This window comes from Anolis sagrei, chromosome 3 (assembly GCF_037176765.1).
Source record: "Anolis sagrei isolate rAnoSag1 chromosome 3, rAnoSag1.mat, whole genome shotgun sequence".
In the NCBI taxonomy this organism is placed as follows: domain Eukaryota; kingdom Metazoa; phylum Chordata; class Lepidosauria; order Squamata; family Dactyloidae; genus Anolis; species Anolis sagrei.
The window spans coordinates 222,070,903-222,089,817 of record NC_090023.1 but is presented as its reverse complement, the minus strand read 5'-3'; the positions used below and the strand labels follow the sequence as shown (position 1 = coordinate 222,089,817).

At 36.6% G+C, this 18,915-nt stretch overlaps 1 protein-coding gene across 7 annotated transcripts in view; it reads left to right on the top strand.

Moving 5' to 3' along the window:
* ARMC8 (armadillo repeat containing 8) overlaps positions 1-18,915 on the top strand; it is a 60,669-nt gene that overhangs the window by 30,770 nt on the left and 10,984 nt on the right. For 3 of the 7 annotated variants that reach the window (XM_060768061.2, XM_060768059.2, XM_067465906.1), the window contains 9 exons: positions 1,338-1,430; positions 5,033-5,092; positions 9,172-9,252; positions 13,979-14,054; positions 14,144-14,234; positions 15,010-15,070; positions 16,461-16,661; positions 17,315-17,410; positions 17,825-17,907. In XM_060768061.2, coding sequence (XP_060624044.2) covers positions 1,338-1,430; positions 5,033-5,092; positions 9,172-9,252; positions 13,979-14,054; positions 14,144-14,234; positions 15,010-15,070; positions 16,461-16,661; positions 17,315-17,410; positions 17,825-17,907 — 842 coding nt within the window. Of the gene's footprint in view, positions 1-1,337; positions 1,431-5,032; positions 5,093-6,605; positions 6,688-9,171; positions 9,253-13,978; positions 14,055-14,143; positions 14,235-15,009; positions 15,071-16,460; positions 16,662-17,314; positions 17,411-17,824; positions 17,908-18,915 lie in introns of those variants that run through there. The other 4 variants (XM_060768060.2, XM_060768062.2, XM_067465907.1 and 1 more) reach the window with 4 other exon arrangements.

Here is an 18,915-nt window from a genome sequence, read left to right as displayed (position 1 = left end):
TTACCAGTCCTCCCACAACAAATTGTGCTAGGTTTTGTTCAGTTTGTTAGCATATTATCTTTACTGAGGGTGCTGTGCAGAAAAAGGTGGAGAACCATATTAGTGGTCTTACTAAGATTACCTCCTCTTCACACCACGGTCTCTATCCACAAATGTCCAAAGAAGAATACAATGCTAATGTCCCTCCTCATTTTTTCTCGCAGGCTCAAGTAAATAATGAGGAGGCAGTGATGTGGTGGGCATAGGCAAGCCACTGATACTATCGCCAGCACTGGTCCTGTGTGTGTTCTTTGTTAGCCATGAAAGAATTGAAAATAGCAACTTGAGCATAAGAACAATTGATGTGACTGACGATTTCTGGTTTCTTGCCTCTTGATTGCATTTGGAACCTGTTCTGCTCTGTTTTTGGGGTCTTGAAAATAAGAAGGAAGAAAAAAATCTTCAAGTAATTCTGCTTTCAGTTCTAAGGATTTGGTGTCTGTGAAGTTCTTTCCATTCCAACTGTGAGGATAATTTGCAGATAGGAAAGTTAGAGGACTCCCTTGTTATGTAATTTATTTTAATTGCTCATACCAGTCTAGCTTTTAACCTAGTAAGCTAAATACTAAGCACATTCAATCCCCATGATCAGGCATTTCCAGGGAATAAGCAAACATTGGGGGTTTCTCATGCTTTGGTATGTGTAACTGGGTCTTTCTTTCTTTCTTTTTGAATGATTGACCTAGTCTAGCAGACCTAAAGAAGGTCATGGAGGGGACAGGGTGAGAGGTCTAATAGAGTATTGGACTATCAAATCATGTTGAGATTTTTTTTCTCCAAGCAGGAAGCTGTCTTATGATGATGTTTATCTGTAAAACATTCTTCATATCGACAGTAAGATATAAATAATAAATAAGAGCATTGATATTAAATGGAAATTCAAGAATGTGCAGGCAATAAAAGTGAATTCCATTTGGTAGATATGTTTTCACTGTAAGAAATATTTTAAGCTCTTTCAAGCTTCTGCTAGCATCTACACTTCTAGCAGATTCAAGTCACTTGTTTCCAAATAATTCTTATAAATGCTGAAGGTTATATATAAATCCTTTATAAGCAAAGTTGAAATAACCAATATTATGAGAATGTCAGTACATTCTCTCCTACCAACTACAACTCTATAGGTGTCAGAATCTTCTGGTTATAATTTTGCAGTTATGTATAAATTGTGAGGCGTTAAGGTTTTTGTTTCCCTAAAGCCTGAAGAAAAGAGAAAAGAGCTATTGGGATGTAGCCAATAACTGCTTGCTGGTGTTTAATTTTTTAGTTTTAATGTTCAGTTTTCTTTCCTGATTTTCTAGGATGCTACAGTTATTCCGCACCTCATGGCACTGCTCAGTAGGTCTCGATATACTCAAGAATACATATGTCAGATCTTCTCACATTGCTGCAAAGTAAGAAGGAGCATTAATATTCTCTACTGGGAGTCTTTAAAAACCAAGTATCTGTTTTCTTTTGGCTTTCAAAATACTATTTCATTAAAGTGTTTGTTATTTCGAGATGAAGTACAGGGCTAAATATATAGTAGAGTTGCTCTTTCTACTTAGAGGCCTTTTGAAGTGTTGTTTTTACTGCAATAGAATAAAAGAATGGGAATTATCATATATACTCATGTATAAGTCTAGACGTTTTAGTAAAAAAAAAATCAATTAAAAAGTGGGTCAACTTATCCATGGGTCAGTGTTGGTACTGTACATTACCTGTTATTAGAAAGTGAACCACTAGCTTCTCTGAGTAGAATGGCAAAAGGTGAGAGATTAGTCTATCTCAGGTGAACCTCATAGAAACACCAAGCTCATATGGACTCTATTGTGGCACTGCTTCTGGCCTTTTTGAATGTCTGGGCAGAGAAATAACATAGCTGCAGAGGCGGTTGCCCTTCTGAGGCAGAAATTGTGCTTTCCCCACACTACCGAATGGTCCTTGGCTTTTTCATTGGTCATATCAAAAATCCATAATTTTGGCCCCAGAATCTGCAGTTGAGTCTGTGTGGTACGCTATATGTAGATAGTTAGACTGTCAGAGGATGACAAGTGTCAAAGTATTTGATGCTCTCAAATCAGAGCAACATGAACCATTTTTTTTTAATTCTGCAAAGCAAGATGATCTTCCTTTTTAATATCACTATGGGCAACTTGGATGGGAAAATATGACATTGTAGTTAGGGCTTTAAATAATATGTGCATACTTGTGTGTACACTTATACACGGGTTTTGCTTTGCTGCTCAAAGCTGCTTGTATGTGTGTGTGCATGTAAGGTGTTTGAGTAAATGGTCCATTGACTTGTCCATTCCCATAGTTTGGAATCCAGTATCAACAACAAGAAGTGCATCTGGATTGATTTCTACTCAAGCAGTTTCTTGCAGGGGCTAAATACACAGTGGTTCTCAACCTGTGGGTCCCCAGGTGTTTTGGCCTACAACTCCCAGAAATCCCAACCAGTTTACCAGCTGTTAAGATTTCTGGGAGTTAAAGGCCAACACATCTGGGGACACACAAGTTGAGAAACACTGCACTAAAGGCACCAGATCCTGTCTGATCTTGTAAGTTAGGCAAGGTCAGTCCTGATTAATATCTGGATGAGATGCCACCAGGAGCTGTAGATAACATTTTAGAGGAAGGAATTGGTAAACCACCTCTGGGTATTCCTTACCATTGAAAATCCTATGTTATTGATGTCATTTACATAAGTATGTAGATAGGCAACTTCCAAGCACATGCATGCAAGTCTCTTGCAGTACATTATGGTACCTTATCTAATAACCAGTATTTGGTTACCTGTATATGGCAAATAAACAGCATTGTTGCCAAGGTACCTATATAAAATGACTGAAAGTTTCTTCTTTTATTTTGAACTTCTCACTTCAGTGAGAAGATAAGTATTAATGCAGTGAGGTTGAGATGGAATAAACTATTGAAATATCCCAGAATGTAAAACAGTTTCCTTTTCATCAAAAGCAGGATGACTTTGGAAGAATCAATCTTAAGCCTATTATTTTTTTAAAGGCAGGCAATTAAGCAGAACCCTCACAATGACCTCACAGCTGCAATCTGAAGTGGTATTACTATGGCATGCAATTTTGCATGTGTGTATCGCCCTCCCCCCTTGACAGATACAAAATGTTCCATCAGTCAGATTCTTGTACAATTTATAGCTCAGACAGATGCAAAATGTTCTAGAGCAGAAATAACTGTAGCAGCTGATGTTGGACCTGAACGTGTAGTATGTGATAATTTTGTCACAAAATTGATGTCATTTTAGAAATGTACCTTTTTGAGTTGTTAATCCTCAGTGAATGAGGATCATAGTTTTCACATGCTGTCTGCCAGTTTACTGAAGGTCATTTCCAGGAATATCTTACAATATAACCTTTGTATGTTTATGTTCTTCAGTATTAACTGAACAGAAAATACTTATATGAATATTTCTTTTAATGAATTATTGAAAAACCAGAACATTTCATGCAGGAATGTGGAGGATTTTGAACCCTGTGGGAATCAGAATGATTAAACATTACATTTCAAACCCTTTCCTATTTTTAACATACAGACTGCATCAGCACAAATCCAAAAAAGTGAACAAACGCTATAACAATAAAAAAACTAAAAAGATTACAGACTTTTGAAACATTCCTAAAGTGAAGAAAGACATTTTTACAGTTCAACCAATTAAAACAGATCTGCTTATTTTGTCCCTTCCTTTTAAAAAAATCTGCCTTGAACAGTTTCGGAAATAATTGCACGAAGGCAGATGATCAAGCAGCTGGCAGCTGCCAGAGTATCTTATAGTAAAATGCTATTGTACTGTATACTTTGACTTTATTTAACACTGACCTCTGGCACTTTAGTGGTTCAGCAGAGTCAATTTTGGTTAGCATTTGGATGGCAGACTGCCAATGAATACCAGATTCTGTAGGCTGTATTTCAGAGGAAGGAACTAATAAAACCACCTCTGAGTATTCATTGTCTCAGAAAATCCTATGAAACTCATGAGGTCATCATAAGATGACAGGAAACTTGAAGGTATAGACAGAATTTTCAAAGTAATTCATAGTTATTGATCTCAATAAAGCTTAACAGGACAATTTAGGGTAGATAAGTAAATGTTATCTACATTGCAGATGATGTGCTAAAGCAGTAGTTCTCAACCTGTGGGTCCCCAGATGTTTTGGCCTTTGACTCCCAGAAATGCTAACAGCTGGTAAACTGGCTGTAATTTCTGGGAATCACAGGCCAAAATACCCGAGGACCCACAGGTTGGGAACCACTAAGGCATGCCATTTGTTTTTCTTATTAAATGTGTGCTACACTAATGAGAACCAAGTACAAAAATGGTCACTTGAAGCAGAGTTGAACCCAAAATTAGAGCTGATGTGACATGCTGATTCTTAAAGCTGGACTGTTTTCTGTTTAAGCCTGAATCTACACGAGAGTTCTTGCAATTCAAGAATTCTAACATATTTCTGAAACTGGCCAGCAGGGTTGAGCCATGATCTTGTCAAAGGCAACCAGTTATTTTGCAGTTTTACCAGTGAAGGACACTGAAAGAAAAACAGTTCTTACAAGTCATGTCAGAGATCCTTAGTGAACTACTACAGATTCCTCAGAGATAATACCATTGATGTTTATCTATTTTGTCCAAGCCTTGCTTAAGGGGTTCATGGTAGAAGTTAGGTTTGAATTAAGAGCTTTATGTTTCCTAGATCAGTGTTGTAGTTAATATGCTAGCTTCAAGTCATTGCATTTTTTGAAATGTATGTACCATATTTCAATTGGAATGTGGTATTGTTTTCAGTATTGAATGAATACATGCTGTGCACGAGGAGGCCCTATACACAGGGTTCAAACTCCCATCTATAAGTCAATGTATCATATTTGAAAATACTTATGGAGAGGGATGGATACCACAGTGCCCATGAAAAAATGTAGCATTTTAAAAGAAGATACAAAATTATGCTTGACTTTAATATTCTATCTTTTAATGTCTGTTCTTCAGCTCCGACACTGGCATAGCTGCGGCTTTAAATCTTCGCCTCAGCCACTTCTATGTGCCAATGTAAGTTTTTTTTCTACAAAATGATTAATTGCATTTTCAACTTTAAAGTTGTCAGTAATAGTAGCTGAAGCCTCTTTTAAAAGTCTGAATTCCTGTCAGATGTTGTTATATTGGTTGCTCACAGTATAATGTCAGATTTACAACTGAGTTCAGATGTATGTATATTATATTCAGCAAATCAGTCATTTTAAAAATAGATGTTCTGTTGCTCTGATTTGAAGCTGCCAGATTTATGGTAAAACCAGCATTATTGAGTGGGGAATGGGATGGGCTTGCTTTCTTATTGTAGTATATATTTGACAATCAAAACACCAGATAAGTCCAAAATCATAAAGGTAAAAAGTCCCAGTCCAAGAGCATCCAGCTGCCAACTCTATGTATATATAGAGTTTATCAGATTTTTATGTATGATAAAAAGTATAAAGTTTTTTTCGCTACCTTTGTAAGTTCCTACTGATGATTATTGTGCATTAAAAGTGAAGTGTGTTTGGCGGAAACTCAGTAACTAGTTAAGGGGAAACACTTCCCCTATTCCAAATATACACAAAGCAAAACAACGGCAACAGTAACTTTTTGACATTTTTATTGCTATTTAGATATTTTTATCATAATTCTGAGGCTTCTTTGTATTCTCTGTCATTCCCATAAACGGGTTTTAAGCCTGTGCAGAGTCTTCTTCAGCATCTACTATAGTGGAGTAGCTTTTTGATGGTAACTCAACTCCTGTCCTTTATCGAACACATCCCTGTGTGTAAAGATATCCTTCTTAGTTTGTTCTAAATCCATCATGCAAGCAACAGTATTGCGGATTTTTGCTTCATCAATCAGTATATCAAACAGTCCTATTTCATTGATTATATTTGATCTTATTTTTGCTTACATGATTTAACTGTGATTGTTTCATTTTCTTCTTTTACTATTTTTATGCTGATTTTTTTTTTTTTTGGTATGGCCGCTGAGGCCTTAATTCAGAAGACAAATTTCTTGTGGTGGCAACATTGTCCAGATAGACACAAGCTGTGCCTTTTTGCTTCTGTGAAGTTTCCAAGATCCGGGCCTATTCTATTTGTAGAGATTTTATGAAGCAGACATTCTGCAGTTGGATTTCTTGTCTGCGGTTCCATGCATGCAAATCTTTATCGAAGATTGAAAACCAAGCAATATCGAATCACTTGCTAGCTACTTCTTATTCTATTTGTTAGACTCCTTCTTTGTATATGGTCTTTATATGTCTGGGCAGTCTGTTTGACAACTCTTTTGGTACCAGCTTCTCTTTTGGGCCACTGACTTAAATTGTCTTGAGATAACTTCAATACTGAGTATATTGTTTGCTTTACCTTGGAATTACTCTCACTACCATCACTCTTATAGTCCTCCTTTGACTTTAGGGTGGTTGGTCTTCATGCCTCCCTCTTCCTCCAAGAACTCAATGAAGCACTGTATGGCTGAGGATGTGGCAGAGCCTAAGAAGAAGAATTAAGAAGGGCAAAAGAATGGAAAAACAATGTAAGCCTCCAGCTCCAGGGGCAATCTGTTTGCAACACAAGTTGTTTCAGCATATCCTCCTCTTGTTTGATTCAACTCCACCACAAAAGGCATGTCCTCTTTACTATCCTTCGTATTCCTGAGGAAAGCTCTCATTGCCCTCCAGTTCTGATCATAATGGGATTGGCTGCAACTGTAACACATATTTTCTGTGAAGAAGTCCTTTGTTTAGAATGGTGCTTGGAGGTTTAGATCTTTGATCAGTACCCAGCTTGTTCCAGACCCTCTGGACATAATAACTTTGGATTTGTGAAATAGGAGGGTTTCCAATTACTGAGACTTTCTCAACACTGTGACTGGGTGGCTCTTTTTGTGCTCAGAGATCCAGATCACAATCTCCCTCCTATAGAGATCACTGTTGGAAGTGGCCCTCCAACTATGGTAGGGACTTCTGCTCTCCAAGCTGTTGTTCATGTGCATCCTACCTATATCAGCATCAGTTTGCTCAATATGTACTACCATGAATACTTTTCTTACCTGAGCTATCATGGGTAATATTGCTGACACCAGTCTTGATATCCATAGTCTCATCCCTATAATAGAGAAGAAAGGGTTCCAACCTCCTCCTGACCTCTGAAACATTCTCCTTCATAGGATCTGCAGTTAGCCCATTCTACTCGTCCCACTGACTATGATATCTGCATGTTCTTTCAAACAATTGCAGCCACCTCCTACTTTGTCTGGGCACCTGTCAGCAATTTACATCTTCTGCAGGAGATATGATTCTGTCCTTATTACTATCACAGTAACCTCCACACCTGCCATTATATCCACCAGTGTTTTGGTGTCTCTTTCAGGCTGTGTTCCCATTACTATCTATGTTCCTGACAAACAGCTAGCTAGTCTTCTATTTTGTGTGAGTCACAGAGGCCACAAAGAAGAGGAATAAGTTGTTTACCTGTGACTATGGTTCTTTGAGTGATTATCTGTGAACTCACACAACCCTTTCTCCTTCCCTCTAATATATTATCTGCCAGGTATTTTCCATGTGTCAACACCTGAACGAAGGAGCGTAGCTTGGTACACAGGACTGTGCATTATAGGGAGAGAGGGCAGGATTCATAACAAAAAGCTACTCAGCTCTAGAAAGTTCTGAATGGGACTCTATACAGATAAAAAAAAAAGGTTCGCAGATAACCACTTGAAGATCCAAAGTTACTGATAAATTCTATTCAGGTCAAAACTTGGTAATGCCATTCTGCAACCTTAGTGTTATGCAAAGAAACGAAATCAACACATGGTTTTGATTTCTAATGATTTAAATTTCATACTGCTTTAATGATGCTGTCTCCAGTCTACAAAATCCTGCTGTTTTTTTTAGTACAGTGAGTTGCTTGGAATTTTCTGCTCCAGTTTAGAAAAGCACATTAGAGCTCTCTAGAAGCAAATTCAGATTATCACAGCAAATGACAAATTTGAGTGGCCTGTAGAATGGATGCTCAAGATGGTAGTAAAGATAGGCAGATGGATTTGGACCAAAAACATTGGTGTGTGTCTTAGGATATATTTGATTGTCTAGGACTCTGTGTGCTGCTGATGTGAACACACACACACACCCCTTATACTTTGAGGCTGACAATAGCAGAATGCTCCAGGGGAGAGAAGGAGTATGGATGTTTTTCCAGACATTCAGTGCAAAGTTTTGCAGCATTTAGAGCTGAGCTTGGGCCCATTTCCCAGTGAGCGAAGATGTAGGTAGTGCATAGATGTTGATCTCCATAAGCCTCAGTCATGCCAGCTGAGAAAAGGATACCCAGAACCACTCCCTACAAACAGCTGTCTTGGTCTCAGCAAGGGCTTCTCTTGGCTCTTGCTGTGCCGAGCCTGATCCATCTCCGGACAAAGTTGGGGCTCAAATGGGGAGCTTTCATGTTGTAAAAGGAACCCTGTTTTTGGATCTGCTTTAAGCTCTCAGTACCTTAACTTCACTTTAGCTGTACTTTCAAGGCTATTGATGTCTTCTATAATACAGAAGCTCAGAGTTTCTTTTAATTGCAATATCACATTTTAAGCTCAGAATTTCTTAATAATCATAATTTAGTATATAATACCATGTAAGTTATGGTGTGTACATTTTTCCTATTTTCTCTTTTGTAATATCTATATTAAGTGGAATGCTGTTGAGAATCACTTGTAGTGCCTGATAAAAGTTTCATTTACATTTTGTTGGTGTGAGAAGCTGTAATTTTGATTCATGAAAATGAAATTTGTTAGGGTAAAGCTAAACATTAACTTGTCTTGCTCTACACCTCTCTGCTCTCATGGGTACTGTTTTAAAGGAGCAGATATGCAACACAGTACTTAATATAACATATAATTTCACTCTTACTTTGTGAAATGTCACCTTCCTTTTAGGATTACTCCCAAACACCAATAAAGTTAGAGTTAAAAGACAGTTTTAATCTTGATTCCAAGTCAGTGAATTTAAACTTCAAAAATTAGTCATGCTGAACTTAAGTGTGAAGAGACAATAAATAATATCTTTCTTCTCTCTTGTCAGTATATTAATACCCTGGCTTATCTTTTTAAAATAGGGTCCAGACCACCAGACAGTCCTGTTTAACCATGGAGCAGTACAGAATATTGCTCATCTATTAACTTCTCCATCTTATAAAGTAAGTCATTAAAATAATCCTCTGTAAAATAACTTATATTTCCACTTCTTTGAAATAGCATCATGGGTGGAGTAAAAGTGTTGTATTAACTACCATATATACTCGAGTATAAACTGAGTTTTTCAGCCCTTTTTTAAGGTTGAAAAAGCCCCCTTGGTTTATACTTAAGTCAAGGTTATTTATTATTTTACTCTGTTATTATTTTTACATTTATTATTTTACTCTATTATTATTACTTTTATTGTTTATTATTGTTATTATATTTATTTTACTCTATTATTATTACATTTATTATTTTACCCTATTTATCATTATATTTCCATTATTTTACTCTATTATTATAACATTTATTATTTTATTCTATTTAATTATTATCGGAGGGATATGTAAGCACATTTGCATTGAAGGTTAGAATAATGATTTAATCAGAGTTCCACAGTCTTACGTTACAGTTTTATGTAAATATTGAAAAACGTTTAGCCTACTGATGCCTCAATTAACGTAATTTTAGTGGTATCTATTTTTATTTTGAAACAAGCCAGTAGCTGCTGTATTTCCCACCCTCAACTTATACTGGAGTCAATAAGTTTTCCCAGTTTTTGTGGTAAAATTAGGTGTCTTGGCTTATATTCAGTTCAGATTATACTCAAGTATATACGGTATTTTTGTTTTGATGAGAAAAGGACTGCAAATATTTTTCACTGTTAACTGTGCACCCACACACAAATGTGAGGAACTTCTCAAACAATGTTTTCTATAGAGCAGGGATTGAAAGGACCCCGGGGTCTCCACTTAATGCTTTAAAGGATTTTTCTGGTGTTCAGTGATGAAACAGGAAAAAAGTGGGTGAGGAGATAGGGTAGGTTGTAGAAAGGGAAGAACAAAATCTCAGGTAGTGGTAACTTTCAAGACAGCTTCACTTCCATAATGTAATATTTGTTATTGGCAAGCACTTGTAGCTCTAAAAGTTAGTATTTGATACCACAGCATAAAAACACATTAATGCAATCTGCAAATAAGTATTTGTGCTCAGTATTTTGGTAAACTGAAAGCATTAACTGACCACTGTGTCTAGAAAGATTGCATGAAACCGATGTAGTCTGTCACTTCTTAATACACCATGCAGAAAGAAAGTATTGAATCACTCTACCCCACTTTAGGCCCCTTTTAATGCCTCACCTTTGTGAACAGAAGTAGCAGAGAATAGCTAGTTTCAGCATGCTCTCATACGAAAAGATGAGAAGTGTAGGAGAAGAGAACTTCTTTTGTAAAGAACCCTTTCTAGTTCCCGTGGTGAATATATCCAAAGGGGAACTACCAAGGAGAACTGATGAACACATTACAAAGTTTGGAATGTTCTACATTTTTTTCTGTTCTAAGATGCACATTTCTCTATATAAACATCTCTAAAAACTGAGCCTTAGAATCACAAGTACTTTTTAATAGATATAAATAAAGCTTTTTCTGTTGGTGATACTGAAATTAGTGTGCATCTTACAATTGATGGCATCATAGAATTAAAAAAATACGGTATCACTGGAAAGGAAATGAGACATCACCTGTGGACTATAATTAGTTGTAGCTGTGCTTCCATATAATTAAGAAGTGGGTCAAACTCTTGATGTAACTATCTCAATGTAATTTGATTATGGGTATGAGTCCTAATGCAATTTTGATTACATTAAGTTCTGTTTATTGGATTTTAGTATTTAAAATACTGTGCTGCTGTGGACCTATTTTCATATACATTTAAATTTTGTTACATAATTGTTAATAATTGTGGTTTGAATGTTGTTCATTTTGAAAAAATGCTTTCTAGAAGGGATGGATATAAATTATATAAAGTTATATGAAGAAATTTAAGTTTAATAAATCAACTAAATATATAGGACAAGGATAATTATAATTAATATAAATATAATCAAGGTAATGCAGATGTTTAAAAGAATAATTTGTGACCTGTAGTCATTTTAAAAAATAGCACAGCACATCTTAATTAGCAAATGAACTAGTTGGTGAAGGGTTTAGAGTTTTTCCATTACATATGCAAGAGGATTTTACAACACAAAATATTTCCCATGTGCAGCCACCTCATAAGTCCAAATTTTATTTTTAAAATTTTATGTGTGAAGTAACTTAAGTTTTCTTTTTGTGTGATAATTGTGTTGCTATTAACCTCTTTTTGCCAATCAGGACATCATTTAGCAAGTACAAATAAGACCTTGTATGGTTTTGAACTTATAATCTCGCTTAAGCCATATCTATTATTAATCTATGGAACATGAGTTACAATTATTTAAATATGTACTAGATATTTGGAAATCCATCCATGCTGCCTGGAGTGATTCCAGATCAGACGCTTGTGATGGATGGTTGTACGCCCTGGTGTCTGCCTGATAATGTACCCAATAAGAGATGAGATATGTGGGATCAAGTGGCTTCCAGTAGGACCTAATTGTTTTGGGTATCAGGTGTGGCAAAAGTTACCTACCTGAGTCCCAAAAAGAGCTGTTGTAGAATACTGAGGTGCTTTGAATGCAATTTTCCTGCTTCTTGGCAGGGGGTTAGACTGGATGGCCCACGAGGTCTCTTCCAACTCTATGATTCTACTGGTATGAATAGGCAAATAGTCTGAATGGGGCCTCAGGATCAGGGTTACTATATGTTATGATTTCATTAGAGCAACACAGAAACTCTTTTGAATCTGCAGCAGTTAGTTACTTATGGTACATAACTGAGATGTGTGATCTTTATGATTATACTTACATAAAGATCAAAGCAGAGCGGCTTGGTTAATGTTAGTGATGGTAACTTTCTCAGGGAAACAAAGAAAAAAAGGCTCTGGAATCCATATCAAACATGGGAAAATGAGGTGCAGAAACCTATGCAACAGTCTCAGAGGAAAGGAAAGCTAAGGCCTATTAACATAGACAACAGACTAGAGTATTTTAAACAAGTTCACCCAAACCACACAGATAAGGGAATGTTAAGGAGGCCATAGCTTAAATCCAAAAGAGTTGAGAGGGGATTAGCCTAGAGAAGGGCATTAAAAGGGATACTTGATGCAGTCACTCATTGTTGATAAATAAACAAAAAACATGAGGATTAAGAAGCTGTATATTTGATGTGAGTGACATGGGTAGGCTCTCCTCTTTGAATCCCCAATGATGACTCTTACGGGGACATAAGTTTGCTTCCTATCACTGTTTTTCAATCTGACAAATCTGGATCATACAAACTTCATTAACAACTGTGATTTTGTTTGTAAATTAAATAAGCATTAGGGAGTACTTGCTATAATGTATTACTTTAGCTTGCATAGTTAATGTTTTCTACATAATTTATTGGACAGAAATGCTGTAAATGTTCCAAATGTTGTTGTTTGAATAGCATTCTAAGTAGTGGAAATTCCTGTAATTTTAATCACAGATTTACTCTGTCTGGAACACACCTTGACTCTGACAATGGAGTTTCCTGTTGGCTTTGTACTTGGCCTTTTACTAACCAACAGCGTAGAGCCTAATTTTCTCATGCTTTTAGCTCAATACCAGTATGTGAAGGTCATATTCTTCTCCATGGTCTCTATATTTCACACAATTGGGCCTGGGCCTGTGTAAAGTTATCATTCAGAATATTCTAGAGCTGATATCTTTGGCTGTAGCCCCTCGCCATACCATAAGTCCACTTTAGCCCGGTCCTTTGAGCATGTGTGTGTGTGCCAGAGTATTAAAGTGAAAAGGATGGTTTTGTCAATGGCTTTACTGAGAGGAGTTTCTATATTAAATGTATGTAAATATGTGATTTGATCACAATCACCTGCTTTTGTACAATATTATAGATTGGAGTGAAAGCAAGAGATTATGTATTCTTTGAATGAGCTGTGCTTTCTTCACTTCAGTGATTAATTGCACCATCCTAAGGTATGGTATGCAGTCACCCAATTGTGTGGGCCATAGAAAACACAAAGAAAAACAGATTGCTTACCAAGCAGTCACCTCTGACAACACACAAATGTGCCCACTTATCCCCACAGTCTGGTCCCTGTGGTTATATGGCAGACTACCAAACGTGAAAGGTTGAAAGGTGAGAATAAGATAGGCTTGTGGGATAGGAATATTCTAAATGGTGGGTCTGCACAGGTGCAAACCCAGTTGTGTAAGGCACAGATGACCACTTGAAGAGCCACATTTACAAGTAAGCAACCTGTTATTCTTTAGTCTAATGGTTCTTAGAATAGATAAAGGAGTTGAAGTAGCAGTTACCCAAATTAAGGGCAGAGAAAGTAAGAAGCAACTGTATATTGCCAAGATGAGGAGAAAAAGTCAGCAGTGAGGATAGGACCCTGCACATTATTAAATGGGAGGGAATTCAGTATAGAACACAGACGTAAACTCCAATGGTATTTACTGGAACAGAAGCAGAAGCCCAAGTGCACAAAACCAAGTTTCAAACAGATTTACAAGATTGTGTGATTTTTTAATTCATGCCTTTCTGGAAATCTGATCCCACAGTTTCCCCTGCAGTCTTCCTATGATCCATCTTCTCCAGAGCAAGCCCAAATACCTCAGTTTTCCTATCTAGTCCTTCTCAGAATGGTGACAGTCTTATTGTTTTTAAGGACTTCCTATGTGTGTTTACATTCATTTTCACTGGATTTCTACCAGATCTTTTTATCAAATGATAGCTTTAATTGAATTTGATAAATGTAAATACTCTGTTTTCACAGGTTCAGATGCAAGCACTGAAGTGCTTTGCAGTTTTAGCCTTTGAAAACCCTCAAGTATCTATGACTCTTGTAAATGGTAAGTAGAAAGTATTGGTGGTCATTCTGCAAATTCACAGAAAATCTCAACTTATTTATTTCCTGAAACATATTTTCTCCTGTTTTCAGTGATGGTTGATGGAGAATTATTACCACAAATATTTGTGAAGATGTTACAACGAGACAAACCTATTGAAATGCAGCTCACATCAGCCAAATGGTAATCTTCTCTAGTATCTAAAAGATATTTCCTTGTTCATATTATATATTATCTTATTACATTATATCATATGTGAGAAATACTATACACCATTCCATATAATAACATCCCCCAAATCTGAAAATAGAGTTGTGATGCTTATGTTTAGCTTAAATAATACTTTTATATGGGCTCCAGTGTTCACTGTGTGAAATGATTCAAATTCAGTGGTTCAGCTTTTGACACCCCAGTTAAAAGTATTCCATACCCTGGAGAAATATTAATAGTTAGTATAGACAAGAGAGGGAGAATTGTCTCCCCGGTGCTACCTGGTGCAAGGTAGCTGTTACATTATCCTTGGGTTCAGCTGTTCTCCTCCACCAACAAAAATACCAGCCTTCCTTCAACTTAGTACCATATTGGCTAGAGATAATTGACCTGTAGTTCAGTTTATTAAAAGAGGCTAGGTTGTATGGCCTTCTCAGTCTCCGTCGTGAAATCTTACCTGTTGTCATGACAAAATAATTTGAGTTTTACACATTTTCAGGTTGAAGAGATTCTTTTTCATACTGTTCTAAAAAGCTGTATTTAAATAGCGAATGAAAAGCTAGTCTGTGATATAGTTTATGTACCTGTAAGTGTCATACGGATATTCATAACAAATATAATCACACATGGTTTAGACATACTCATTTTGGCAATTATCTTTTGGGTCGTGGAGATCCTGCCAATATTTTGTCATTATCTAAATACATTTTGCTTGACAGTAAATTAGCTTTCTGATATTTCATTGTAGCCTTACTTATATGTGCAGAGCTGGAGCAATCCACACTGATGATACCTGTATTATATTAAAGGTAAGTTGAACCTACTTTATAGCCAAATGCAAATTTGCCTGACTTTGTTAAAGGTGTAGGCTTCAGCAATATCAGTCCTTTGAAATGGATTAGACTTTGTGGTTGGTGCCCCGTGTGAGTACATTGACTCAATATATTGATCAGAAAGAAATATTGTTCGCTTGCTAGTGATAGTGATGAGGCTTGAATAGTTTCACTATGGAGTTGTTTTGTGTATGTGATTACTCTCATTCTGGAAATGAGTAAGGCAGGAATTGGGTCATTGTGGAAGCAGGTAATACCCTATGATGAGATACAAGGCTGTCTTCTAAAAGGCTGCAAGTATTCCTGAAACCTATGGGAAGTGCTAGTGACAAATTTCTGTATGACATCCTATTGCACTATAGCTCTGGAATGCCTTTGAGTTATAATACTAAAACAACCTAAGAGACATTACATCATGAATGTTTTCAATAGGGTTTGGGGGCTCGTGTAATCTTTCAGTATTTAGGCATGGATCCCACAAGTCTTGGAGTTTGATTTTAAAATATAAAATGAGTTTTTAAAAAATATTTCATGTCAAAAGCATTGGTTTTATAAATAAGTATAAAACCGAGAAAATAAAGGGAGCACAAACAGTTAAATAATTTTAGACCAAAAATGGGCAACAGCGACTGCATTGTCTGTAGCTTTGAACAGTTTTTCCCTCTGTGCATAAGGCAGGGCATTGTGGGCAAGCATACAGGTGCTGAGTTGTTTGTTCTTCTCCACAATCACACAATGTTGAGGATTCTTCTAGATAGTGCCATTTTGCCAGGTTGTCTTTTGATCTGCCAACTCTACTTCTGAGTCTGTTCAGACACTTCCAAGTTGCCTATTCTTGGTTTGCCCCTGAGGGAAGTCCCTCATGGAGGGCCATCCAGTTGGAATTGCCTGATTTTGCTGCCCACAGAGATGTTCTTGCTGTTGTTGGAGGAACATTTAGAAGAGTGGTGGCTCTCATGAAACTTTTCCTTGGTTTAAGTCTGCTGGGAGGAGGCTGATAGTCATACAGAGAGTGGCTTTCAGTGTTCAGCCTTATTTCTCTCGCAATTGGCAGCAACTTCCCATTGCACATCTAAATGGGAGGGGGGGGGGGTGCCAGCTAGCTTATAAAATGAAGTTGAAGAAAAAAGGAAGAGAAGGGAGTACTGCAATGAATGGTTCATGATGCAGCGCCAGACCAGCCCCTTAGTAATAATGGATATAGTAAAGAGTTATAGTCACTCTGGAGGTTATGGCTGAGGTTAATGACTCAAAGTTTCTTATAAAGAATGAGTAACACAAATTACTAACTAATGAAACAAACAGAAACGTATTCCAAGATGCATATATGTAAGTTTTGACAATCTGTCATTTTTGTGCCCTCCAGACACTGCCATGTTTGGCAAGAATGTGTAGTAAAGAGAGACTGTTGGAAGAGAGAGTAGATGGAGCAGAAACCCTTGCCTATTTGATTGAAGCAGATATTGAGCTGCAAAGAATTGCCAGTATTACTGACCACCTTATTGCAATGCTTGCAGACTACTTCAAGTATCCCAGTTCAGTGAGTGCCATCACTGACATAAAAAGAGTAAGTTCACAATAAATTCCAAATTTTCTAAAAGCCTTGAAAAGCAACTCTAGTATATATCTGTGTTATATAATTACTCAGACCACTATCTGTACTGTATATAGTTCCTTGTTTGTTACCTGGGCAAACAGATAGAAGCTTTGATTACTTTCAGCCGAGGCTGGGATAATAAATGAGTCTTTTAGACATACACCTGAGGTTTCCCATTTTTTTCTGAAGTGAAGAAATGGCTTTGGAACAAACCAGGATGCGAAGCTATGGTTTGAAGTTGGCTTAACAGGCTGCTTGCTTTCAAGCTGTTAATTCTAATTTCTCAGTTTAGACTAAATGGGAAACTGGTTAGCTGAAAACTCTGATTGGTTTCTTATGCTGCAGATATGGAGCTATGTTCACTTTTCAAGGCATAATCAAATCTTAGTGTTGAAGAAATGATCATCCACTATGCTTTCCTATCTTTCTCTTTCTTTTTTAACACTATGCTCAATTAGTCATTGTTAGTAAAAATATGAATGAAGTGGATATTTAAAAAAAACAAAGCCTTGTCTGAAACTCTAAATGCTCTATATACCACTTAGGTGATTTAACTTTCTTACATTACTTAGTTCGCGGTGTAAATACTAAAATTGTTTTTGGCTTTTGGTATTTTTAAATAGCTTGATCATGACTTGAAGCATGCGCATGAACTCCGTCAGGCTGCATTCAAGCTCTATGCTGCACTTGGAGCAAATGATGAAGATATACGAAAAAAGGTGAGTTTGTGATGGGGTGCTTGCCAGTACCAATAGCCCTCAGTGAGAGAGGGAAATCTTTCTGGAATATGTTATGATAAGAACTTACTCTATCCCCTTGAGGCAGTACAATGAGTAGGAAATGTTCTCCCATTGTCTCAAACACAATTGTGCATCTTTGCCAAGAGCCTTAGGGCTCCGAAGGACTAATTAGTCATTTTCCTCTTTTCTGCCTTGTTTGAATTCATCGCACAGCTATATGATTTTTTTGTGTGTTTTGTACAAGTGTGACACTTTTCTAGTTAACATTTTTAGATAATTTATGTAGAGTGTAGGTTATTGAACAAATTGTGCTAAATCACATAGTCATTGAATTATTGTACAAATACAACACTTCCAACACTTTACTTGATTTCATCACACTTTTCCTTTCAGATAATTGAAACTGAAAATATGATGGATCGGATTGTGAATGGTTTGTCTGAATCTAGCATCAAGGTGCGCTTAGCAGCAGTCAGGTATGAATATACATAATGTGAACAGCATTATATCAAAGATAAGGGCTTTTTTATGTCAGGAGCAATTCGAAAAACTGCAAGTTGCTTCTGGTGTCAGAGAACTGGCTGTCTGCAAGGATGTTGACCAAAGGACACCCAGATGTTTTACCATCCTGTGGTAAAAAGGCTTCTCTCATGTCCCCACATGTTAAACTGAGGCTGACAGACGGGAGCTCATTCCACTCCTCAGATTTGAACCGCTGACCTTTTAGTCAGCAGTCCTGCCAGCACAATGGTTTAACCCATTGTGCCACCGGGGGCTCCCATCAAGGATAAGCCAATTCTAGTGATTCATTGTTAGGACTAACAGGTGAATGTAGGAAGCAGAGATTATAGTGCTGATTATATGCATGTTTATGGTACTAGCTTTAAATTATACTGAACTTTTACTTTATTTTTTACTTTATTTATTTATATCCTGCCTTTCTCCCAAAATGTGATATTATAATAGATTTTTTTTTAAAGTATGGATCCATTGTGGATTCTTGTGAATTATCTAAAGTACTATCTATACATGTAGGATCTAGATATTAATTTGTTTACCGCTGCTAGAAGTTCTCTGTGTGTTCTTCATTCTCTACTTGTAGTGGTGGATTTGGACTGTTCCTATTATAAAGAAATAGACTTATAACAGCAAGCGAAAAAGTGGAATGTGCTTCTTATATTTTTTGGAATAATACATAAAAGATATTCTACAATATTTTTGGCCTTCTTTAATTTTGATTTCATATTTATGACCTTAATCCAGTTGCTAAGCTCAAGAAGGACAGGCATCTTGAATCAGTAAGATTTGCATACATAATGATGTACCATTCAACAATAAATTCAGCAGCCTGTTCTAGTAACAACAAGCAGTTGGATTTAGTTCTGTGTATTAGAAATATGATAATTTCATGTTTTTATTTTGTAATTTAATTATTAGTTTAATATCATTTGTAAATATTGCTTTCTCAAAAATATTTCTGACAA